The sequence below is a fragment of the Hippocampus bargibanti genome, linkage group LG16 (assembly GCF_051943395.1).
Source record: "Hippocampus bargibanti isolate YZ-2025 linkage group LG16, ASM5194339v1, whole genome shotgun sequence".
Classification (NCBI taxonomy): domain Eukaryota; kingdom Metazoa; phylum Chordata; class Actinopteri; order Syngnathiformes; family Syngnathidae; genus Hippocampus; species Hippocampus bargibanti.
Genome location: NC_142749.1, coordinates 6805456 through 6832667, shown reverse-complemented (window position 1 = coordinate 6832667; position 27212 = coordinate 6805456). Strand labels below are relative to the sequence as shown.

The 27212-nt window shown below is 40.2% G+C and overlaps 2 protein-coding genes and 2 non-coding genes across 4 annotated transcripts in view; all 4 read left to right on the top strand.

The window, feature by feature from the left end:
• The first annotated feature begins 461 nt into the window (after window positions 1-461).
• On the top strand, window positions 462-9918 carry aspa (aspartoacylase). The gene is made up of 6 exons (XM_089016663.1): window positions 462-918; window positions 3484-3679; window positions 6263-6356; window positions 6452-6559; window positions 8167-8276; window positions 8795-9918. The coding sequence occupies exons 1-6, from the start codon at window positions 674-676 to the stop codon at window positions 8984-8986; spliced, it is 945 nt and encodes a 314-aa protein (XP_088872789.1). The 5' UTR covers window positions 462-673; the 3' UTR covers window positions 8987-9918.
• Window positions 4690-4853, top strand: LOC148886222 (U1 spliceosomal RNA). Its single transcript, XR_016117971.1, has one exon. It is a non-coding gene; the product is annotated as a U1 spliceosomal RNA (small nuclear RNA).
• Window positions 5513-5703, top strand: LOC148886221 (U2 spliceosomal RNA). Its single transcript, XR_016117975.1, has one exon. It is a non-coding gene; the product is annotated as a U2 spliceosomal RNA (small nuclear RNA).
• Window positions 9919-11401: 1483 nt separating the features above from the next.
• The window catches only part of abr (ABR activator of RhoGEF and GTPase), a 90217-nt gene continuing 74406 nt past the window's right edge, over window positions 11402-27212 (top strand). The window contains exon 1 of the mRNA XM_089016723.1: window positions 11402-12399. Coding sequence (XP_088872849.1) covers window positions 11607-12399 — 793 coding nt within the window. The 5' untranslated portion in view covers window positions 11402-11606. The remainder of the gene's footprint in view (window positions 12400-27212) is intronic.

Below are 27212 nucleotides of genomic sequence, written 5' to 3'. Positions count from 1 at the left end.
TTTTTTACCCCTGGAATAAGTGAAAACCTGCAAAAGGGTTTAGCGGACATACTTCATTCATGCATTTGTAATATGTGTCTGCATTTTCACTGTTTGTGTGTTGAGGAGTCAAACATCTAATAATACATGCAGAATGGCGACTATCAACCAGCATTGGTGATCCCAGTTTTATACACTAACAGCATTCATTTTTTGTCCTTTTTCTTTCTTCGTTTCATATTGCTAGTAAGCCAGAACAATGGATATAGATATCTTACCACAGTATACTGTAGTAGAAATAGGTGTACGGTGTGACACAGCATTTTTTTTAATGTAGTTTTAAGATGAAGGGAATCGGAGGATGTAACGTTCTTTCGTCTTGTCGTGTACTTAACGAAGTCGTACTCTCACGTATTTTGAAACGACTTCTCCGGAAATGTCTCACTGGCACATGTCTTCTGTTAAATTTTCCACCTTACGTTGGGGAGGCGGCGTGTTTACAACTGCAGTTCAGGTGGATATTATGTCATTCGTGGCGGCAGATACCAATGAGCAGCGGATCAGCATACGCAGGCGCAGAACCACAGCCAGCGTTTGAAAAAAAACGCTGAAGTGTCAAGCTCCGGCTGAAAACTTTTCTTGATTTTTTTCGGAGCTCGCGAAGAACACTCACTTCGTTCTAATTTATCCAGCTATGTCTTCTCTCTTCAACACAAGCGCCCGTTTCAACGAGGCCCGAAGAGTGGCGATCTTCGGTGGGACTCACGGGAACGAAATGTCCGGTGTGACGCTCGTTAACCTGTGGATGAAGAACGACGCAGAGATCCAGAGGAAGACCGTCAAAACTAAACCTTTTATCGCCAACCCGAGGGCTGTGGAGAAATGTGCCAGATATGTGGACACGGACCTCAACCGAGCTTTCACTTCGGAAAACCTCAGGTAAAATCCTGTTCGAAATTATTGGATTCTCAAACTGTCTAGTTCGAGCTCCCTTCCTGTTTATGAAAAGCCTACGAATAGTGGTCACACGTTCCACATCCCTGTTATATTTATTGTTAGTGAATTGCAATGCCCACTTGCATCAACGTAAGTGTACATGGGAGCTTTATTAAAACGGTGTGATAATTTTTGTCATCCAAATTGGATAACCCACAGAATGGACTTTAATCATAATAAAACATGGACAAAATCGCCTAGATTACAGTGTTGTGCCACGCAATGTTTCCATGTTGCAGCACCAATAATACCCAAGACTGATCAGAAACAGAGAGGGAGGCCCGTCTTCGGGTCCTCAGCTGACCGACAGTCAGCACAGAAACGTGAGCGAAACGTGACCGAGCTGAAAAACATTTAAGACGACGCCCCCCACCCGTCCCCTATTAACCCCCTTCCCAGTGTTCTACCCCCTTCTATTCCTCCTTTTTCGTGTGCACTATAGCGGAATTGAAGTCTTGCGCAAAGCTTGGCTGGCACACGCATTCAAGAGAGCATGCAACACCAGACTAATGTGGTTGGGTAACAGTATAACCCCCCCCCCCATATTTCCCAAAGCATTATCACGAAATGACATCCCCAAGTGGCCTTACTGACGCCGTTGTTCATGTTTTGTTTCCTTTAAGGGGTTGTACTCAAGAGCTAAATGTTCCTAAGGATTAATCAAAACGAATGGAGCACGCTGTACTGTAGTAACCATTAACTTGTGCCTCATAGTTCTAGGTTAATTTGTGACTCGTTATTCTAATGAATCATTTTTTTCAGACTCCTGGATTTTGCGTGTGCGTGTACTTCGCGTTCACAGCATCTTCCAAAAACATGCATGTTGGGTTCGCGACAAAATGAATTGCTAATGTTTCACAGCCTAGGATTGTTCAACTTGTTCTAGTTTTTGGTTTGTTTTATGTTTGTACATTTCAATTTTGTTAATTGTTTTAAATTCGTATTCTCCCCAAATGCCCCCTTTTTATTTTTATTAGTTTTAATATTCGTTTTTTTTTTATGTGGCATACGCAATATTAAAATAACGTTAAATTGATGCATGTACAGTTAAATAGAATAATCAATATAATTTGCACACACATTCATCACATTTTACTTCTGGATATGACCCATCACAGTAATGGACACATCAAACTGACAGTGTTAGTGGCACACACTGGAGTTGTGGGTTACTTCAGACTGATAGTCTCACTGTCTGGTTCAAGTACACTGCAGCTCTATGGCCAAAGGGTGTTGGGGTGTATAGTGGAGAACTGGGGTCCCCATAGTGGCAGGCAATGATCTTTGCCCACTTAATTTATCTAAAAATACACCCGTGCGCACACATATAGACAGGCTGAAATGAAACCATTTATAACCAACCCTGAAAGCTCATCTGAAATGAACCGACAAAAATAACAAATAGGTGCAGTTTTGGTAGCATAAATCATAAATCCAGGTGTTTTTTTTTAAAGAAAAATCTTGTTCAAGTCTGTTATATCACTTCTCGCCCCTGGCTTAGTCTCCATCTTATTTACTTTGATCTTCAAATATCTTAAGTTTAGAAACACTTTGGTGTTTCTCCTGAACATAAGAAGCTTCGATTCTCGCTAATAACAACCTGAGATGCATATAAAAAGAAAATCCAAAATAGACTGTCAACTTCAAATTCCTTTTTTTTTTTTTTTTTTTTTTTTTTTTTTTTTTTTTTTTTTTTCGCTTTCACAGCTCATCAACAGCCACTGTGCTTGGGTGCCCATGCACGGGAACACAGGACAATAGCGGGTCATCACTGAAAATAGGGATACAAAGCGCAGATGTGTGCACACACAGACAATATGGCCAGGAGAGATGCTGTTGTACAGTAAGTTAGAGAACACCCTAGACGTGGTGTCATTTCGAAATACATTAAAAGAGATAAGCGAGACAAAAATAAACACATCTCATTTTAGCTGTAATGGTAACATCCAGCAGGGGTCCAAATGTGCTTTCTAGTAGCAGATACAGTACTAGTAGTAACAGAGAGGCGAGGAATACATTTTATACAGGAAGGCAACTGCTCATACTTTATACTGTACACAGCTCGGGTTTCCAAATTAACACTGGACTAGTGAGTGTCATGAGCATGATCCATGAGGAAACAACAGGCCTTCAGGAATATATCGAACTTGAAGACAACATTCTGAGTGAATGCCTCAAGCAACAAAAGGCTGTTAACTCATTCACTGCCATTCATGAATTTATTCGGGAAAATATACCAGAGCGCCATTCCCAAATCTGTTCGGGTTTTGCTTTTTCATGCTTGGGTGCTGATAAAGCACTGGCTGTGGCCTCTGGCAATGTTTCTTCTTTTCCACAAGGGGCAGCATTTCTTTTTTTTACCATGTTAGTGCTTTGTTCCAGCTTCAGCTGTTGTTGAAGCGCTATAGAAACCAATATATATGTATTGTATTGTATTTTGGACAGACACCCTCATTTCAATCTCATATAACTCCTGTCAATAATGTAATCATTATGTGCGAATTTCAGCGCTTCAGGGGACAAAGAGTTGCCCTACGAGGTGCAGAGAGCTCAGGAGATCAACAGACTATTTGGACCTAAAGGAAGTCCGGAGGCCTACGATGTCATTTTTGATCTCCACAACACCACATCCAACATGGGCTGCACTCTTATTCTGGAGAACTCCAAAGATCACTTCAATCTGCAGATGATGAACTACATCAAGGTTTGAGAATATACGTGTATACTTTTTAAGTTTGAAAGGTGGTGACTCAAAATGACTTTGAGCCTACACATTGCAAAAGAGTTAATGTATTACTGCCTTAAAGTATTGACATTAGTTAAACACAGGGGTGTCACTAAGGTTCACGGTTCAGAGGTGAGGCCCCCAGAAGATGCACTGAGGGACAGTTTTAAAAATAATATGAAACTGTGTAAATGTTTCAACAGTGGCGGACCTGCAAAGCCTTCTCTGCTGGCCTAAAAATATCTGAATCACAGACTGGTGGGACGCCTTCACTATCAGTTCTGTGGGCCCTTTCGCATCAAATATGTCGATTGCTCTAACCAATCAGATTTCATGTTGGCAACCCAAAAGGAGAAGGTTTCTTCAGCCGTCATCTGTACTTTTTTGAAGGTGTCGGACGTTTCGCCTCCTATCCAAGAGGCTTCGCCAGCGAACTAAAGTCTTACTGGTCGTATCTGCCCTATTTATATATCCCTAACATGGCGGCGCTGGACACAGCTATGATAGGTCCCTATATATAAATAGGGCTGATACGACCAGTAAGACTTTAGTTCGCTGACGAAGCCTCTTGGATAGGAGGCGAAACGTCCGACACCTTCAAAAAAGTACAGATGACGGCTGAAGAAACCTTCTCATCGATTTGTCAAGTGTGTTGAAAAATTGAAGGGCGTAGTGTGCTCCTTGCCGCTAGATGGCACAAGCGACCGCGTAGAGAAACAGGAAGTGAGTGCTGATGGGGCCGGGGGGCCACGGGCAAATGTTGAGAATTTTTTACAGAAATCTAGCAATGCATTGTGGGAATATTTAATTGGTTCTTTTTAAACCTATTTTCTTGTGGTTTTAGTTGCCGTGACGATTAAAATGTACAGTTTGAAATAGATTAGCACTGCGGTGTCATCCAGCGAATTAGTCTGTGATGCAGATTATGTGACCGTGATTGAGGATCGTGTCCGCGCACAGCACATGGGCCCTGGCGACGTTAGCAACTCATACTTACCTGGCAGGGGAGATACCATGATCAAGAAGGTGGTTCACCCAGGGCGAGGCTCAGCCATTGCACTCCGGCTGTGCTGACCCTTGCGAATTCCCCAAATGTGGGAATCTCGACTGCATAATTTCTGGTAGTGGGGGACTGCGTTCGCGCTCTCCCCTGATCAAGTGGTCAAAGAAATTTACAATCATATACAGCGATACGTGTCGGTTATACTATATACTAAATAGATTTAGCTATGTAGGTCTTCCAATATTAATTAAGCCTTCTATTCAAAAAGCGGTTATAATTAACGCTATTAAATATTGCCTTCGATGTACTCCACCAATATGCTTTATATATAAAATGACTTTCACGTTTCCCGAATTCCCTTCACTGACCATGGTTGGGGAAGAATTGCAGTGACATTTAAACTAAAATCAAGCAGAAAAATAAAATATGCTACAGCTCGTGACCATAGATGCAACACCGTTGTCCAATAACTATCAGATCAGTCATGGTTTGGTATTCTTCTGGAAAAATCCCCAGTCGGTCTGTTTGTGACACTAAGAAACAGCGTGGACATGCAAGACATACGCGATGTTCATGGGTGATTTTCTATTGGGCCGTCACGGCCACGTGACTGTTGTAATAAATAATCATTGTCTTGGTTTCACTAATCATACATGGAAACGACGTGATTGTTCTTATTTCCAGTTAAGTTTCGTGTGTGCAGTTATTTTGTGTGTAAATGTTTTTCGTTGTGGTTGCCCGACGTTTGTCACCGCCACTGTAGCTCGCATCGTCGCGAATCAAGTGCCCTGGCGTGTCGTTTTGTCGTTATCGCTTCTCGGCCTTTTGGCTAAGATCAAGTGTAGTATCTGTTCTTATCAGTTTAATATCTGATACGTCCCCTATCCGGGGACCATATATTAAATTGATTTTTGGAACAGGGAGATGGAATAGGGGCTTGCTCCGTCCACTCCACGCATCGACCTGGTATTGCAGTACCTCCAGGAACGGTGCACCCTCCTCTTTTGGTCAAGAAAAAGTATTGCCTCTACATTATAACATATATTCACTCCCTTACCGAGGGCAGCGATTTGTCATTTAAAATAAACGTTCAAGTTCTGCAACGTTATGCTGCAAGAATCCGTAAATACAAAAATTCCAAACGATAAGAGTCGTTTAACGATGCCCACTTGTGAGCCAAAAGAGAAAAGAGGTAATAAACTCTTCACCAAGGAAGATAGTATATACGTATATTGATTAAATAATGTTGAAGTAATCCCACAATCATTCTTAATGTAATCCGTGCAACAATACTCTTGAAGAAGTGGAATACACATTGAAAAACATGTAATTATTAACTGATCAACATAGAGGCAAATTATATAACTTTGACTCACAGCACAGAGAATACATGTCAGTGCAGAGCGGTGGAGTTGATTGAAGAAAAATATCTCACAATGTGACAATGAGGAGAAAACATACATTTTTGCACATGTTCTCTTTTCCCATGTATTTTCCCCCATATTATGTGTTTCGTTTTACAACGTATTGGTTTATCCCATTTTTTGATTGTGTTGCAGAGAGCCATCGCCCCCGCCAGCTGTCTCGTTTTACTGAACGAACATCCCCTTCTGAAGTATTCCACTTCCCGCTCCGTTGCGAAACATCCCGTCGGTGAGTCTCTCAGATTAGATTCTTGCTAATTCTAGCAACTATGCATTTGTACAGTATGTAAGAGAAGCCGCAATGGGTTGTAATTTTTGTTTTAGGCTTGGAAGTGGGTCCTCAGCCTCAAGGCGTTTTGAGAAGTAACATATTTGAAGCGATGAGGGTCATACTGAAACATGCCTTGGACTTCATCGCTTTGTTTAACGAAGGTAAAATAGACACGTCATTGCCGTCGTGAGTCTCAGAGTTCACCCATTGACCCTCTTCATGCACAAATAATTTTACTTAGATGATTAATTAAAATTTACATTTAAATTAAAAATAATCAACTTAAACGTAGATTTTTCCCCTTCGGGTGTTTTTATTAGTCTCTATACATGGGGGGGGAAATTAGGATACTCAATGGCAACACACCTAAGGGTCCATTTTAGTTGTTGATGCACAACTATTGAGATTAATTCATATAAGAGAAAACAACACTTGACTAGTGATCCACTTTTGTAACCACTGTATTATAATAATAACAATCACAATCATCATAATTAATTGTGGGCTCTTTATTTTCATTCCTTCATGCGGTAAAAGCCAAAAACACCCTCAACATAAAAAAAAGAACATTTAATGTGTTCAATTGATTGTTGATGTTTCTGTAATCAAGCTCGGAAATATAGTCAAATGGCTCACCCTGATTGACCTCCTGAGAGCAGGTACTTCTGTGTACTCTTGTGAATCTGTAAAGTGTTACGCAATTACATTAGAAGCAGTCCGTTTTGTTCATCTGCATGCCTCCTAGCATAACAAGATGCACAACAAGAGATGACAAGTTGCCCATGGGTGCATCACCAATTCACCCACGTGTACCTGCACAAGGACCCCTAAACTAACCCGGTACAGCTTGTGCAGTGCTTACTTCCCGTGTGACATCCATTTCCCAGCCCTTTTTCATTGAATAAGCCATGTGAGTCGCAGCTCGCAGTCTGTTGCTTTGGCTGCTGTTGAATAGCGCGCTTGTTTGGAGCTTGTCCACTTCTGACTTTAGTGCCAATGGTGTGGTAATCACCTGTCTTCAGTCTCCATTGACACTTTGAATGTTTTGACTTGGTGAAGAATCAATGTTCCTGCTCAGTTAATACAGTTTGGGTTTGACCTATTGCGCTAACATTGCAACCGACCCTCTGTCTCTCTCTCTCTAGTGTTATTTATTGTTCCCATGCATGATGGAGCATTTGTTTATGCTTGTTGTCATACTAAATAAACAAATAAATACCCAAATAAATAAATATCTCATACTATATTGGACGGTACAATATGGCTCAATGCAACTGGCAATTAAAATGAGTGACCTTAAAAAAAGAACAAAGAAAAAAAAAGAAATTTGAGCATAGAACGACTTTGGATGGGCCTGGCTGCTAGCAATGATTTTAATCTGTTAAGGACTTTTGAGTGACAATCGCTGGATGAGAAGCACGCTATAAATAGTTTTGATTGATTGAATGAATATGTTGGCGTGTTTCCGAAATATCGTTGAGGTATAACGGTAAACCCTCCTCCCCCCGGAGTGGTCCTGGTGTGCAGCGCTGTTTGTGCGCCCTTTCACTCTGACTTCTTCCCTGTGCGGTGTTAAAATCCCATTGAGGCATCGTAATCAGCAGGATACAGTAAATAAATAAACAGTATTTCCCCAATATGTGGGATACTCACTCTTGATTAATCTGACAACCAAAGCCTGTGAGATCTTATTTATGATGTTGATTTTATTAATTGAATCATGAATATTTTTGCATGTTTAAAATATGTTTTGCTCTGTGTGGTTAAGGCATGGAATTTCCATCCTGCACTGTGGAGGTTTTCAGGGTTTCAGAGAGCGTTGACTACCCCAGAGATGCCAACGGAAACATTATCGCCATGGTCCACCCCAATCTACAGGTATGAAGGGAAAAAACACACATAATAAGGTAATTGCCCTTCCTAGCGAAACTGTTCATCGGTTTTATTACCGGTAGCTATCTGGCTGGGTGGCTTTCTAGCTATCTCGCTGTTAGCTATCTTTTGACTTTCTGGCTGGCTGGCTAGCTACAGTATATGGCTATCTGGCTGGCTACAGTATCTATCTGGCTGGCTAGCTGTCTAGCTAGCTATCTATTACTTATCTATTAGCTGGCTAGCTCGCTTTCTATCTATTTGAGTTACTTCCGGGTTGAGTGAATGCTAGTGCGTGTGGCTGCCGCTGCTGACCCACAGAAAAACGTATCCTGTGACTGTAAAGTGACGTTGAGAGTTTTGAAAGCCACTTATAAATTAAATATATTATTCTTATTATAAAACATATTGCTGAAAAGGACATTTTAACTTGGTGTTCATTGTGAAAACAGGAAATTGTTACATTGAGCAACACCCTCCTGTCGTCTCACCCCATTTCTGTGTTGTGATTGTTTTTGATGCAGGACTGCGATTGGGAGCCACTCACCCCGGGCGATCCAATGTTCCAAACATTTGATGGGAAGACCATCCCTTACCAAGGCACTGGCACTGTTTATCCCACTTTTATTAATGAGGCGGCCTATTATGAAAAACAGCAGGCATTCGTTACGACTCGGCGAGAAACTTTGGTGGCAAGTGCCATCAGAAAAGCATAAATAAAATAGGATTTCAAGTGAGCATGCGAGCCACGGCGACAACTTGTAGATATCTTTTGCACTTTCTTTCCCACATAACAGATTCCATCTCCCGCCAAATGGTTTTATTTTTTTTTGTGCTCCTACTTGCAGCAAACCAATTAACTATGCAAACAAAGATCACGTTGAATCTCCAAAGGCTTTTCTGTGACAAGTCTTTAATCTCCAGATTTAGGATAAAATATACTGTGCTTATTTATGATACAGTTGTTATTTAAAAAGGTATACTTTTCAATTAAATCCCTTTATGAATATTAAATGTTGAGATTAATCATTAAATACCTGCTTAGTTTTTTCCTCACAATTAGCTGCTGTATGTTTCCCTTTTATATGCTCAGGAACCTAATTGAAGATTATAACATACAATGTTTGACCCCAAGCTTTAGTGGTTCGTCTTCCCCGTGAATATATTTTAAATATGCTAGGAGGTTATTTGTGGCCTTGAAACGACCTGACTGTAACTCCTGTGGTGGCATCTGTGGTGCTCTCCTATCGTTGCCTTAAAAAGAGACCGAATTGCACTGCCAAATTGAAGTGTAGGTATGTTGGATAACAACATACAACATTTTAATCCCAGTATATGCTCCTTCCCGCGCTATACAATGACAAAAGTAATATATGTCTATTTTGGTATTTTTGTGCTAGTTTGAAGTGCTGTGTAGCCCGTAACAAGGCAGATGTGATTTGTTTTTTCATGTTTTCTTAACAAGGGAGATGTAAATTGTTTTTTCCATGTTTTCATGTCTTTGTTGTCATCAAGGTTATCCCTGAGGTATTATTCTCCTGGTATTGTGCTGTTTCATAATTATATGTGTTACAACGGTTTCTATGACAAATCATTTCAATTTTGGAAAAATAATCCCAAAAATAAATGTAAACTATTCATGCTGTCATCTTCATGTCGTCATGTTGTGAGGTTGTGTTTCAATGTATAACACCACAAGCCACATGAGGGCGACACACGACCACAAATTGAAGTGTCCACAATCTAAATAAAACATATCATCCATCCATTGCCTGATCCACTTCTCATAAGGGTTATGGGGCGTGCTGGGGTCTATCTCAGGTGTCTTCGGGCAATACACGGGGGACACCGCGAACTGGTTGCCAGGCAATTGCATGGCACACATAGACGAACAATCCCTGCTCATGCTCCCACCGGGGGACACTTGAGTGTTCCATTAAACTGCCACACATGGTTTTCGAATGTGTGGTGGGGTGGATGGTACCCGCAGAAAGCCCACACAGGCACATGAAAAACATTCCTTATTTGTGAGAATAAGTGGATTAGAATATGGACAGATGCTTGACAAGTAATGTATTCAACCCAACCATCAGAAATTCACAATTACAGATCAGAGGTTTTAGGAAGCTAACCTTGAAAGTCTTGAAAACAGATCTCAGACTTTGCTGAAGAACTGAAAGTTATGAGCAGACTTCCTGTTACATCACTGCAGGGTTTTATGTATCATAGAGAAACTTTGGGTGTGATTAGGCCTTCTTTGATGTGTGCTTTGATGATCATGGGAAAAGAAATAAATGATCACGTTTTGGGTCGAACTTCCAAGCAAGCATTCAAATGTGGCGTGTATAACTTTGCTGCTGTGAAATGTAAATTTCTCCACTGCGAGACTAATAAAGGCAAATCCAATACAATACAATCCAATCACCCTCGGGTTTACTGTAGATTTTCTCTCCTTACTCACTTGTATTGTGACGCCGCCGTTTTTTTTCAAAGTGTATTCAATGTGGAAATTAAATGTCGTTGTCAGGTTACTGAAACAATAAAATGCATCAGTACACCTAATCACACCAAATGTTTCTCTATGATACATAAAACAAGTATTTATGCCATTTTAGGGTACAAGCCGACTTCAACCAAAACTGAAGAGTCGTCATAAGAAAAAAGTCAGTTGCTTTCACAGATAGCTAGGATTTTTAACCACCCTGGCGTACCTTGGCAGATGAAAGCACGATACGCAGCAACAATGTTCGCGTGATTTTTTTGTCACTTCTGCACTTTCTGCACTTGACGCTTTGATTGGAAACATTGACAATTCAGAGCGTGTTTCAATTTTCTGACAACATTGGACATTTTTAAAAAATAAAGTGAGTCTTTATTTTGAGAGCTAATCTTGGAAATGCACCACAAACACCCCCATATTTGTTTAAATCCGTTTTCTATCAAATTAAATGTTTAAAGGGTAACCGTATTTATTTTTTTTAAATCCGGTTTCTTTTAAGTGTCATGTTAAAAAGCATCTGTTTTTTTATTTGTTCCTAAAATCCATTTGACCAATTAGCTATTGAAGGCAACACGGCCGACACAGGAAGTGTTGAAACTTTTCTCCAAGACAGAACTACATCATCACACAAGGTGCACGCCTTCGTCTGTCATTTGATTGTGGGCCAGGTTTTAAGATAGTCGTTCAGTGGTCAGTATGACAGGGAGTGACTGCACTTTTTATTTGGACAAAACGACGTTTTTGCCATTGACGGTCGGTGACTATACTGCGATAGCTGCAACGGTTTGCACAGCTTAACTGCATTTGGCAGTGAGCCGGGCGTGAACGACAACACGATGTGGGAGCAAGAGGAATTTGCCAAACACTGGCGAAATGAATTTCCCGACGGCGAAGTCCCCAAAATGAACTTGAATTCCATCGAGGACATCGAGTCGCAACTGGAGGCTTCGAAAGTCAACCTGAAACGGCTGCAGAAGGCTCTGTCCGAGGAGAAATTCAAGGTGATCTACCTGCAGACCACCGTGGCGCGACAGAGAAAAAGCGACGCGGAAAGTTGTCATGACAAAGACGTCAACTTTAACGCCGACACTTTTGTGACTTCCAAGAGTGGGAATTTGAGGATATCTCAGCAACTGGGCGATGGCTGCGACGGTAAAACGGACCAAGTGTCACACACGGGAGATGGGAAGCTCCAGCCAGCTAACGCGGCATGTAATTCGTTCAGCCGGGAGCGGAGCAGGTTCAGCGGCAAGACAGGCAAGCCTGTTCCCATCCCAATTCCACCTCGGAAGCCGAGCAATCCGAGATTGAACCCTCCCAGCCACTCTCAAACGAGAAATAATGATGACAACAGCGACAAGGAGTATGATGATTTGGAGCTGAACGAGAATTTTGTCAAGAATAACCTGTTGGTACCAAAGCCTGGGATTAGAAACAACCAGAAGACGCTCAGCATCCATCACCCGGACACCCTGCGGCCTTTTCGCCTGAGTCGAGACTTGGACTCGGGGGACGACAGTCGGATGTCGCCGCCCTTCCTGCACATTGGACCTGGCTCAGGCTGCACCACCCCAGACAGGAGTTGTGATGGCTACCTCAGCTCAGAGCATGACGACTCCTCTTCTGCAGGTACTGTTCTCAACACAGTGTATTGGGGCATGATTGGTGGTTGATCAGGGTTTGTTTTTTTCACCTGTCTCATGTGGTCCATTTCAAACATATCCCCCAGCCACAGAGTATCGTACACACTGTCTCTGTTTTCAGTGGGAGGCACAACGTTGATAGCCTTGCCATCCCGACAAAAACTATCATCTCACAATGATAGAAGTCAACAATAGGAAACAAAACTGTAATCCGAAAGCACACAGACATGCTTTGCATGTTGAGTTTGGCTATAATAAGTTTTGTGTAATTACAGTATTTTTAAAAGTCCAAATACTCGGACACCACCCTTTCTCGGCAGCATGGCCTCTGTTTCCGAATTGTGAGGGACAAATTGTTCAGAAGTCAGCTGACTTTCATTTGCTAATCAGCATCCTTTGCATTCATCTGGTCTTCTTCACAATAGCAAAAGAAATAGGCAACTGTGAAACATTGACAGTTAAAGGACAACCGACGTCACTTTTTTGTTTCCCAACTGACATCAGAAAAACGTTTTATAGCATCTAAAATACCCAAAACACGCAGTATGATATTTTTATTCAAATGCAACACACCAATAAAAATGAAAGTGTCCAAAATCTGCAAAAAATTGAGCTGCGAATTGGGCATTTTCAGAAAGTCCCGCCCCCAGTTCGTGCGTCACGCCAAGACGTCTTGCATTGCTGGAGAATCAAAACAATGGCTTCAGATTAGGAGAATATGCTTTCTTGTTACACATCCAGTTATGAATATGATTCAAATAGTTCTGAAGAGGAAAGTATTCATGTTTGCAATCGATTAAAGAAGTTCTTCCGTGTCACTTTGAGGCAGCATTGGGGGCAAATGTATCACTCAAAAAGAGGCAGAAAATGGCATCCAAGCTCCTGTGAGGAATTCATCAGCCCATTTCCACAGGCTGATAAATTGCCTCCATGGAGCTTGGTCGCCCTCTTCTGGCGGCTTTTTGGTGCAACATGAGGTTTTCAGACCAAACTAGTACAGCAAAATACATTGCCGTGATGGAAGGTCTGCTACAATGTGTCTTTTTTTCGGTCAGGGGCGTTCCTTCAGTGACGTCACATACGGACTCGTCTCCAACTCAAAAACAAGACATCCTGAATATTCAGCACAAGTCTTAAAACGTAAAATATACCTATATGCGGTGGAATCTTTGTAAAATACGCTCAGTAGAAGTAATTTGAAGCCATTTTACAAGTTATGGACACAACTTGTCCGGAGACGTCGGTTGTCCTTTAAGCATCAGTAGCCCATTTATGTATTGTATTGGATTGTATTCGATTGGATTTGCCTTTATTAGTCTCACAGTGGAGAAATATACATTTCACAGCAGCAAAGTGATGAAAGGAATGAAAGTAGAAAAACAAAATACATGAGCTGCTGGAAAGGCAGCCTCTCTCGCGGTGCCGTCTTGAAGTCAAAAGAACAAAAAAATGACATAACAAATAATATGACAACACAAAGACACAGAAAATCATTCCATCTTAAGCTCGTTCTATAATGTAATGGCAAAACTAAACATAAAAATAAGTTAAAATGAAATTCTTGAACACAACATACCGGTAGTTACACACTCACACATTTACACATTTTTTCCAATATCTTAACTGTTTATTGTCATTGGGGTCGTGGGCAGTTTAGTTTATTTTCTGACCTATCTCAGAATCAGAATCAGAATCATCTTTATTGCCAAGTATGTAGAACACACAAGGAATTTGTTTCCGGTAGAACACGCTGCACTAGTATCGTCGTCAAAAAAACTGCTAAGTGGCACTATACAGTTCCATTTTGGCTACTGTTGAAAGAGTTCAAAGAGTTCAAAGAGTTAATGGCTTGGGGGAAGAAGCTGTTTAAATGTCTGCTGGATTTGGTGCGCATAGATCGGTAGCGCCTGCCTGAGGGGAGTAGCTGGAAAAGGTGGTGGGCACCAAGTCAATCATTCCCAAATTTTATATACCAATATGCCTCTTTTTTACTTCCTCAAGAGATTGTCTGCATGAGTCAAGTCCTGCTGATCCACAAATGCATGTAAATAGAAGTGAGGAAGACTTTTAGGATCAGACAATGTTTATTGTGACACATGGCTTCCTTTTTTTAAAATATTTTGAGAATCACAAATGAATTTGTTGTCGGCTGGTATCCTCAATGCGTAGTTTATTGTAATGTTTTTGGTTGTTCCATGCTTGGAAACAACCAATTTCAAAGTCAAAGTCAAGTCAAAGTCAGCTTTATTGTCAAATATGCTAATATGCATGACATACAGCACAGATGAAATTACTGTCCTCTCGGACCCAGCATGCAAGGCACTTATAATGACTTTAACAAACATAATAAACATGAAAACACCAATTTGCCGGGAGAGGGGAGCCGTTCTCGCGCTGCCATCTTGGGAAAAACAAAAATAACAAATATGACAACACAAAGACACAGAGTCATTCATTCTTCAGGACTTGCTGTACCCTCTTTGTGATGACATGAAGCAGTTCTAGATGAAAGAGGAGAGGATCAAAGCATCCATTTCAGCAGTGGATCAGGGACGTCATGGTGGAATTTGCACGTCTACTACAAGCTAAATGTTGAAAGCAAACACGCAGCTGTAGCATCCATTGACGAAAAGACATTGTCTCACAGCTCCTGGCCCACATAAATCCACTTCAATTCCAAGCCACACACGTATCGGCGCTCTGCGCTGATGCTCCTTTCTTCTTATCACTGGCTCCTCAAGCCATGCATCCATCCAACCGCAGACTGACCAACAGCACCGACCTTTCCGCTGAACAAAGCGGGGCTGTGAAGATGCTGCCCATTACAGGCGCAAAAAAGCACAGTGGCCCCAGAGCTGTCCAGCGATGACAGTCAAATGGCTCCGACGTTCCTCCTCTTCAAAAACAGTACTGGCATATTCATGCTGCCGAAAAGGCGCAACCGCTCAGCACAGTCTTCTCCTTGATGATTGTCGTGGCCAAAAATGCTGAAAAACAATCCATATCCATCCGTTCCACACGACACACAACAACATAAAGTGACAAAAGAAAACACAATAACAAGACAAAAACAACAAAAAAGCAAGGCTCATGAGAGCACTTGCTGACGGCTGCCTACTCAGGCGCCATCTTGGAAAAAAAATAAAAAATACGCCAAGTGTGTTCATATGAACACAGATAAATTCATTTTCAAATGCTTAATGTTGTTTCTTGCCACATTAATTGTTGGTAATTACATATAATTATGTAAAATCATAAAATCATGAATTTATTCGTGTTTATATGAACACATTCGGCGTAAATGGGAACGGTAGCTCTTGTGGTGTGTGACACTATTCTCAGCTCAACTGCGTTTATGGAGCACTTGAAAACGACCATCATTGTATGCAAAGTACTGTACATGGTGCATGCAAAAGTAAGTTATACAACAACAAACGGTGGAAAGCCCAAAAAGGGTAAAATTAAAAATCAATTCTAGCGCTGATGCTATATTTACAACATTCATCAAAGACTATCATTCAAAATATTGAGCACATATTAGAAATTTACTTGAGATATATCACCCAGAGCGGGGTACGAACAAAACAACATGGAGACTTAATTTGAGAATTTTTAAAGGACAACCGACGCCTCCGGACAAGTTGTGTCCAAAATTTGTAAAATCACTTCAAATGACTTCTACTGAGCGTATTTTACAAGGATTCCACCACATATAGCTATATTTTATGTTTTAAGACTCGCGCTGAATATTCAGGAAGTCTTGCTTTCAAGTTGATGACGATCCCCACGTGACGTCATGTTTGGAACGCCCCTGACCGAGAATGCATGCAACCCAATGCATTTTGCGGTACTTTGTTTGGTCTGAAAACTTCGCGTTGATCCGTGTTGATGGCGAAATTAGAAGGAAAACACATAAATAAATAACGCGATGGTGAATCGTTGTGTGTTGCACCAAGACAACTACTGTATTTGATGTTCGCTGACACAAATGGTGCCCAAGCTCCGTGGGCGCCATTTTCTGCATTTTCTGGGTGCCACATTGCTGTCATTGACGGCTCGAATTGATATGGGAGGACTCCTTTAATCGATTGCAAACATGTATGCTTTCCTCTTCAGCACTATTTGAATCATATTCATAACTGGATGGATTGGATTGGATATGCCTTTATTAGTCTCACAGTGGAGAAATTTACATTTCACAGCAGCAAAGTGATGAAAGGAATATGTGTAACAAGAAAGCATATTCTCCTAGTCTGAAGCCATTGTTTTGATTCTCCAGCAATGCAAGACGTCTTGGCGTGACGTCACAAACTGGGGGCGGGACTTTCTGAAAATCCCCTATTCGCAGCTCAATTTGTTGCAGTTTTAGCACACTTTAAGTCATTTTTATTGGTGTTTTGCATTTGACGAACTATCAGCCTGCATGTTTTGGGTATTTTAGATGCTATAAAACGTTTTTCTGATGTCAGTTAGGAAACAAAAAAATGGATTCGGTTGTCCTTTAATTTTGAGACGTTTAACACAAGTTCAAAGCCCCCCTTTTCTACTCCCATCTTTGTTGACCAAAATACATTTTTGCACTCTGCTGGACGCATCATTTTTAAAACATGGTTGTTATTGACAACAATGAGATGTGTGGGAAGTTGTCGGAATAGCAGGAGGCATTTTATAGTCCGTGTCCACTTGGCTGTCGTAGCAACAGTAGATGTCGAGCTCATGGTCACCGAGCAACAGCAGTAATCTTACACCAAGCAGGAATCTTGTTCATGTTTGTGAGGCCTATGTCATGCGTGTCCTGAAGTACAAACTACTGAATGTCTTTCCCTTGCTTTTTGGAGTCTTGATTCACAACATAGCGTTGTTTCCAAAATGGAGTCATTATCCAACATCACTAATCTCAGTGTGAGTAGCCATGCCATTGTGGAGCAGACATAATGTACTGTGGTTTGCTGTCAAAGCACTTTGCCGGTAGGATTGTCGACCGGGAAGGACCGCTAACACACAACGCGTTAATTCAAAATAGCATCATAAAATCTTTATTAACTCTATTCAGAAATCTGTGTAAACTCTCAGCCGTACCGGAGTGGTCCATCGATGAGAAGGTTTCTTCCTCAGGGAATAGTCCTCTGCTCCCCTCCAACCCGAGAGCAGGGACCTATCATAGCAGACGTCTGGACATTAGGGATATATATATATATATATATATATATATATATATATATATATATATATATATATATATATATATATATATATATATATATATATATAGGGCCAAAACTACCAGCAAAAAGTTTTAGTTCGCTGATAAAGCCTCTTGGATAAGAAGCGAAACGTCCAACACCTTCAAAGAAATACAGATGACGGCTGAAGAAACCTTCTCATCGATGGATAACTCTGTAAGAAGAACAATATATTAGCCATTCCATATTTAAGATAATATTTAGGATAAGTGAATACGTTTTTCAAAGTATTAGGTACACTTGTAGACATTTTATGATCAGGACGTAAAAGACATGCTTGTCTAACAGACTGCTTTTTGACGGAGACTGTACCCGTGCCATTTACACACATGTATGGTTTCCATAAAAAGATTAGCAGGAACTCATCCCGGGATATTCCCATTTTACGCACAGCCTGAGTCACAGCAAAAGAAATAAAAAATAAATAAATAAAAATAAAATAAACAGTGTGACATATATAGCCAAATACATATGACACTTAAGTCATTCACTGCCATTCCCGAATGTATTTGGGAATTGAAAATATGATGTGGAGCACCATTCCCGAATTTGTTTAGGTTTTGGTTTTTCTTGCGGAGGGGTGCCGATAAAGCGTTGGTCAGACCTCTGGCAATGTTTTTCTCTCCCACAAGGGGGCAGCATTTTCCTTTTGGATTGGATTGGATTTTCCTTTATTCGTCTCGCAGTGGAGAAATTTACATTTCACAGCAGCAAAGTGATGAAAGGAATGAAAGTACAGCCACCTTCAGTTGCACCTCATATTACTCCAGGCCTATGTAACTTTTCTGATGAAAGAAAATAGTCTAAGATTTCTTATGCCACATTGAATGTTTATATTGTCCTAAATTTCAATGTTCTGTGGGTCCTGCAATTTGAGTGAAAATGACAAAAACCTTGGCACTGCAGTGGACACATTTTTTGCACATCGTCTGGCAGTGAATGAGTTAAAAAGTCAATTCTCCACTCGATGCCAAAATCGGCTCTGGAGATGTATTGTCAAAAATTACGGACCAGTGACATTTCACAACAACTAATCTGAGCCTAAGTGTTTTCGCAATCTGTCAGTTGCCGATCGTGTTTGGGATGGAATGAGTTAAACATGAGACGCATTCATCACTGGGTTAAACAAATGGATGACGGCATGCAATGCTTTCGGGGAACAGAGTGCCTGTAACGGCATTATCTGATTAAAAAAAATATTTGACCAAAAACAGGTTTGAACGACATTTTTAGATATACATCCAGTGTACAGTTCATGTGTGAAAATACAATAAGTATTCTCTCATAAGGAATTGCGTTTGCGTTACCCGAATTCTCTTTAGAACAGAATTTCCTTATGTGGGGATTTATGATAATGCACGTGCTGCATGAACGTGTAAATAAATGTATGGTGGAACGCATGTGTTATGTATAAACATAAATAAATATATAATGTTATCAAATAGTCATTAAATAGTGTAAAGACGTTTTTATTCCAAGTTTATTTTTCACTTCACTACTGTACAAAACGCATGCTAGATACGCAATCCATGAACCCAATGATAAAATTACGAGCCATCAATGAGCTGTAACGTAGACTTTGAAGTCCTGTTTGTGATGTAATATAGGGAAAGACATTCCTATTTCATGCTAAGATCAGAGGATTGTCATCAAATGGTGAGTATAGTTTTGCTTTTTTGATTGTTGCCGTGCTGATGACCATTTTGTGTTTGGGAGCCTTTTACTGAGCGAGGTGCTTGTTCTGTAGCCACAAAGGGACATAAGTCTTCTTATGCCGGTCCCAAGCCTGGATAAATACAGAGGGTTGTGTCAGGAAGGGCATCCGACATAAAAGCTGGGCCAAAACAAACATGCGCATCATACCTCTGAAGATGGAGGTTATTGATTCGCTGTGGCGACCCCTTGAAGGGAAAAGCCCAAAGGAAAAGAAGAAGATTTGACTGATTCTGGATAGATTTTGACAACATTCCTCAATGGTCTACACTGAGATGCTGGCGTTGAGTTGCTAAAGTTAACATTTTACTAGTTAAATGTTGGTAGGGAATGTTGACTAGTTTCCTAATCAGCGGATGATAGAGAACTCGAAATTCACTCTGTGCAGTTTTGGAATGATACGGGCAGTAAAACGTTTTTGTCTGAAGAGGGGCGAGAGTTGGCTGCATGTCACACATTTCTTCTTCCCCTGGGTCGACGCACTCTCGCTCTCTCCTCCCGCACGAGCAAAACTTGTTCAGACTCGACTTGTCTTGGACTCAAAGTGGAACAGGGAGAGCTGGTTTTGAGTGCACTTTTGTGCTGCTTTCACACTTTTTTCAAACGGTTTAACATTCTAAATTAACACAATGGTTGGAGGATTGATGTAATAAGAAAATGGCGATTCATTTGAAGACCCAGGTCGTTCGTCTGTCATGTCATTTCATAAATTTTTATGGGTTTTAAATTTTAAACCAATTAATGAGTAAATTGCCCCTGAATGAGCAATGAAAATGTTATTTAAAATATTGCCCGTACAGCTATAAAGTTTGAATAATGGTAGTAATGCCTGCTGGGAAAAAAAATGGTTCAAATTGGGCGTCCAATGGAAGAATTTGATTGAACTATGGTCGTTCCATTAGTAAATAACAAATTTATAACTGAACAGAGGGCGTGTAGGATGACTCTAGTTAGTCTAGTAGTTTATACTGCACGTCCCTGTCAACGTTAAGAAAAAAAGTTGTGCTAGGATGCTCATTGCTAACCAAAGAATGTAACTAAAATATATTCTGCATGTGTACATGACTGAATTCCTGTCCCCATAGGTCAGCCCTTTCAATTCTGTAGTGTGTGTGTTGAATTCTATGAACGTTAATTTGTACGCCGCTGTTGTGCCGGAAGGCAGACAGGATGCCTCAGCGGTGACACTGAGATGCGGGCTTTTGCAGCATCAGCTTGGATGCACGACGGACTGCAGAAAATATTGTTATTGAGGTGTGAAAAGCACGGGTGCTGCTTACCACGTAGAAAATAAAACAGAAACTAAAATCCTTTCAGGTGTGTGATGCCATGTATGTCATATGTGTTGACAGGGTTTAGTGGTAGAACAGGTGCTAGCTCACAAGTCACAATTTGCCCGGGTTTCTTATTGTTGCTTTACTGTTGGTGTCAAAGCCACATTCAGTAATAAGCGGGCTTGATCATCGTGTTTCAACGGAATTGCAGTGGCTTGTCAGAGACAGGGACTCTCTTGGCGCTCAGCTTGATGACACGTTTGCCACCTCCCCACCCTGGTAGCTGGCTGGTGACAGCAGGCGCAGTCCTCCACTGCTCGAAGTGGAACCGATGATAAATTGGGCTTTAAACTATTTTTGTTGCCCTTTTCACTTGATGACTTGATTTAAAACAAGTTACAATTTTTTTTATCCCCTTCCGAGATTTGTTGCATTTCTCCATCTCAATACTGTATTGATCCCCACCCAATTTAAAATTGAATCAACTCCTTCATAACACACATTCATAACACAAAGCACACAATATTTTTGCCAATTTAAATGATTGAATGATTGATGATTAAAATAATACCTTCAGCCCTTCCCGAAAAAAATACATGTGATTGTTGTTGTATGTATTTTAAGTCATTCACTACCAGACGATGTGCAAAAATGTGTCCACTCCAGTGCCAGGGTTTTTGTCACTTTCACTGAAATTGCAGGACTCACAGAATATTGAGTTTTAGGACTACATAAACATGAAACCTTGGACTCTCTTCTTTCATCATGAAAAAAAGAATTAATTCCTACATTATATGAGTCTGGAGTTAGCTGGGCTTGAAATGGGAGCGGCTGTACAAAAGGCAAATGCTGCCCCCTTGTGGGAGGGAAAAACATTTCCAGTGCTCTAACCAGCACCCCTCCGCAAGAAAAACTAAAACCTGAACAAATTCGGAAATGGCGCTCTACGTTATGCTTTTCACTTCCCGAATACATTCGTGAATGGCAGCGAATCAGTAAAAAGAAAATTCAATAATATTGTACTTTATACAAACATAGAGCAACGATAATTAAATAGAATTAAATATGATTCATTAAAAAAAACAGCTAAACTCCTCTTGAGGTCATCAATTTGTCACTATTCGTCACTCTTTATGATTTAGAGCAGTGGTTCTTAATCTTGTTGGAGGCACCGAACCCCACCAGTTCATCATATGCTCATTCACCAAACCCTTCTTCCAATGACTCTGCCTACTAACTGCAGTCTAGACTGAGGGGTGGACCTCTGTGGCGGAGCATCCACCGAACCCGAGACCGACTCACCGAACCCCTAGGCTTCAATCGAACCCAGGTTAAGAACCACTGATTTAGAGGCTAGTGGCGGTTATTTCATGTTCATGCTGAAGCATTTGTGTTCAACCAATTGCCTTAACACCATATACATTCAAAATAGCGTTGTTCATAACATCATGGAGCCTAAACGAAAAAAAGAAAACAAATCTACCCCTGAAGCTTCCATCAAAAATATCAAATATGATTTCCGTGCAGCTGCTTCCTTTTTGACACGACCGCCCACACACACTCTTGCACTAGCGCTGTTTTAAAATCTGTGGCAAATTTGAAGTTCGAATGAAAGCGGTGAGGGGCTTTTTTCTTGTCAGTTGACTGATTCAGTCTTGGTCGCTTCCTTATGCAACGACCAAGCCCCTTTTTGTGTCACTTCATCTGTACCGTGAGTTACAACTTGGTTGTAGAGAAAGGATGTGACTTCACTCTATTGTAGGTTTATCATATTCCTATTTTCCTTAATGTAGAAGCCGCCTGTAGTTTGGACAACTCTTTTGAGGATTGATTATTTCAAAACAGACGCGTCTTAGTGAAAATACACTTGTAGGCTGAGGTCGACCCACTGTCACGCGTGATGTCATGTAAGACAAGAATTCAGTTCAGTCAGCATCTGAATGATTAACTCATTCACTGCCATTCACACATTTCGTCTGGAATTAAAAATATGATATAGAGCGCCATTCCCGAATTTGTTTGGGTTTTGTTTTTCATTCTTGAGTGCTGATAAAGCGCTAGCCATGGCCCCCGGCAATGTTTTTTTTTCTTTTCCACAAGGGACAGCATTTCCCTTTTTTCCATGTTAGTGCTTTGGTCCAGCTTCAGCTGTTGTTAAAGCGCTATATAAACCAATATGTATCTATTGCATTGTATTTTGGTCAGTTGCCCCCATTTCAAGCTCATATTACTCCAGACCCATATAATTTCAGAATGAACTATTTTTGTCTGAAAGAAGAGAGTCTTAGGTTTCTAACGCTGTATTGAATGTTTATGTCGTTAAATCTCAATATTCTGTGGGTTCTGGAATTCAAGGGACAATGACAAAAACCCTGACACTGGAGTGGACATATTTTTGCACATGTCTGGTAGTGAATGAGTTCACCCATTAATCAATTAAATTGTTTCTTTCATTTTATTTTGGGACGCTGTTGCATCACAACAAGACATCACTGACCGCAAATATGAAAAGTGGCAAGGTAATCGTAAAATGATTACTCATTGCAGATGTGGTAATTATTATTACTATTCATGGAACGGGTGAAATAATCAAAGAATAAACTAATTAAACTCGACATAATCAAACTACATCCCACTTTAGTTGTAGTATAAACTGTAATTTCATTTGGAAAGCCCTGAAGAAACAACAGAATTTTGTTTTTAGGTACAATAATTCATGCTTCTCAGATGTCACTGCTTAGAATCATGTTCTCAGTGTAGGGGATTTCTGGAATTACTGTGTCATGACGATAACCTTGGCCAGACCGGCGAGGAAAATGTTTTTATGTGCTGCATGAATCATCACCTCGATGACAGGAGGTTTGGCTTACACCATGTCCGCTGTCAACCCTATGCACATTACTTGTGTTTTCCTTTGACATAGTGCATTTTTACAGTCACAGAATTGTGTCCGTCCCAACAGACCATGTCTTTTTTTATTTTTAGCTTTAGTCAAGTGCTCTGATTAAAAAAAAAAAAAATCCATCAGGCAGCCGTAGGGAGTGATGAAGTGACGTACATACGCTAGGTTGTTTGAGGTGATTGTAGTTAAAATAAATGAGCGAATCCAAGTCTTCTTTCATCAGTGATTCTGAGAAATCATGACTCAAACCTGCATGACGTCACACACAAGTCTGCTGCAAGCTAGCTTTGAAAGTCAACACCAGTCCAGTGACGAATACAGATATTGAGTCAATTATTGTTTTTTTTTTTTCTCAGACTGACACCGGTACAAGTATTCACACTTGAATCACTGACCAATACAGTACTGCCTCCTTCTAAATTTGAGACGATTTCAGTGGGGCAAAGTAAAGTGAACGATTTAGATGTAGAAATTTTGAAGGAAGTATTTGACAATTACAGCTAACCAACTATCGTCATGCAAAAAAAATCTAAAAGATGGTTGCTACCTGTCTAGTATTACGAGATAAGTGGAGAGAATGTGGTGGCTGTGTGGTTATCAACCCATCAATGTCTGTGTGGCAGAAAGAAAAGACTTGGAGGGTTTCAGGTCACAGAAGCCCCCCCAGTGTGGGCTTATAAAAGTAACAAGACATTTTGAAACATTACCTGAGTTGAATTGTTCGTATCACGATGACATGAGATTTACCCCAGGACAGGTCTAATAAAAATAAGGGAGCCTCTGGAGAAATGTAGGCCACACACGAAACAGTGTGACAGGGCTAATTATAAAGAGCTGCTGCTTTGGCAAAGCATCATTCCTTTATTTTGATTTCTTCTGCACGTCCATCTCAGAATTTAAAGGGTACCTCATTTTTGAATGTGATAGGGGGGTGAATTCATGGGTGCCCTGCAACTCCAGAATTATTGACGTCAGTGAATACCGGCACTAGCAAAATTCAGTGTCCATCTTCAGAATCAAAAGAAAAGCAGTCTGTAATAATCTGACAATCTTTCAAGAAATGGTTACTGTGTCAGAAGGAGTACAATGCGGGCAGACTTTGTGCAATCTCTAATCTTGTATATGTTGGCGTGTGCTAAAAAAAACCACAAACAAAACCGAGGCGAACCTGTTCTTGATAAGCGAGCGTGGATCAAATTGTGTCATCTACCAGTTACATTCCAATAAACAGGATTTCATATGTCAATCACATGTGCTGAATACTAAATAGTAGCCCGATTGAGGCTACTGATGGGAAGTGGCCATGTATGTATGTATGTATGTATGTATGTATGTATGTATGTATGTATGTATGTATGTATGTATGTATGTATGTATGTATGTATGTATGTATGTATGTATGTATTTATTTTGTGTGTATGTATTTATTTTGTGTGTTTTGATTATTCAGCTTTTTGATTATTCAGCTTTCAGCTTTTCATTTATATGGTTATTTATTTATTTTCTATCAATGTAGTTATTTATTTATCCATTTATTTATTTATCAATTTATTTATTCATCATTTAATTATTTGTGTGTGTTTATTTAGCTATTTTCATCTATATGGTTCTTTCTTTCTTTCTTTCTTTCTTTCTTTCTTTCTTTCTTTCTTTCTTTCTTTCTTTCTTTCTTTCTTTCTTTCTTTCTTTCTTTCTTTCTTTCTTTCTTTCTTTATTTTGTCTGAACGTACTCATATAAAGTGTTTTGCTGTGAATGCAAACATTAAAATCAGCATGCATGCAAAGCACTTGTTTAAATTCTGAGAGTGTTTGCAGAAACTAGACACTAGAGTGCAGTAGTTGACCACATGGACAATATAAACTGCTGTAAGTGACCAATTTATAATAATAATAACAATAATATTATTATTATTATTATTATTATTATTATTATTATTATTATTATTATTATTATTATTATTATTAACACTACTAATACCTTTCATTTATAAGCGCCTTTCAAAACACTCAAGGACACTTTACAGTCACAGGATATTTTTTTCTGCAGATGAGCAGTGGCAGCCACACGCGCCAGCGTTCACTCAACCCGGATTGTTTTGTGAACTATTCACGCATAGTGTGTTTTTGTTTCAGGCACAATACAGGCGCTGTATAAATAACACGAGGTGTTCAGCATAGCATGTGTTAACGACACCTACTTAACCAAAGCGTGATTTAGTTTATTCCAACATTGACCCTGATAGATCAAAAACAAGACAAGACCTAAATAATGTTGGTGTAAGACAGATGGAAAACACATGACTTCTTCGTGCAATTGCCAGCAAAATCATCCCAACGGCATTTTTGTGCTAATTCATATATTAAAAAGAAACACCACAGATGATTGCAGGAACTCTCATTTAACAAGCAGACATTCATCATCGGTGCACTCAGGGCTTTTTAATAATGTATCGTCATTCCTACCCCCAACCTTCCTTCCTCCTAAAACAAAGGGAAATAGGTGAATACCATCTCATAGTCACTCCTCCAAGGGGTGTTTACACCGTAATGACAAAGCCCTCGGTGCGTTTCAGTGAGGCAAATGCTATCTTGATTGAATCTTTAGCCACACCATCATTTTCACATACTTAAATTTAGCTTTCTCATGAGTATATGAAGCACAAACTCTAGTTCGTGACCTTTTTCTGACAGTTTTGTCCATTCTGTTAAATCAAGCTGCGTTAAACATTTGATGATTATATTTATAACTGATTTGGAGGACAAGAAAACCTACATTGTGCTTAGGTGTGTCACTTCCCTAAAATGGGCAATTGCTTATTCTCTACTTCTCCGCATCTGCTCATTGTCTATACTGTATTTTCCGGTGTATAAGGCACAACCAAAAGCCTTCATTTTGACCCTGCGCTTTATCCACAGGTGCGCCTTATATTTGAAATAATATTGAGCCACAACAGGTCTCGCAACTCTATCAGCAGCCACGACTCCATTTCCCCCTGTAGAAGAAATGGTGCGTAACCCCAGCCTCTATTGTAGCCACTTATAATGTGGTATGCCTTATATTAGGAAAACTTTTATATATTATTCATATATTATATTTGGAAAACTTTTGTCATTCATTGAAGGTGCACCCTATACTCCGGTGCGCCTTATATAAAATACACCATTCATTGGGCGTGCGCCTTATGCTCCATTGCGCCTTATATGTGGAAACAGTTTGAAAATACACCATTCATTGGGGGTGCGCCTTATACTCCTGTCTGTCTTATATATGGAAAAAGTTTGAACGTACATCATTGGGTGTGCGCTTTAAAACTCCGGTGTCCATTATATATGGAAAAAGTTTGAAAATACACCCTTCATTGGGGGTCCACCTTATACTCCAGTGCACCTTATATATGGAATATGTTTGAAAACACACCATTCATTGGGGGTGCGCCTTATACTTCGTTGCATCTTTTACACAGGAAAATACGGTACCTAGACTCACTTACGTGACTCAACGAGTTTTCTCTCTCAGATATAAGCCATCTCCCAGCTGATGAGCTTCATCGGATAGCGGTTCAATGCTCAGTTTTTGCGATTCCTAATGGAAGGTAAAAAAAAATCCATGTTGCACTGAACAAAGCCAAAGCCAGGTTGTTACTCATCTTTCTATTTTCTTCTTGCT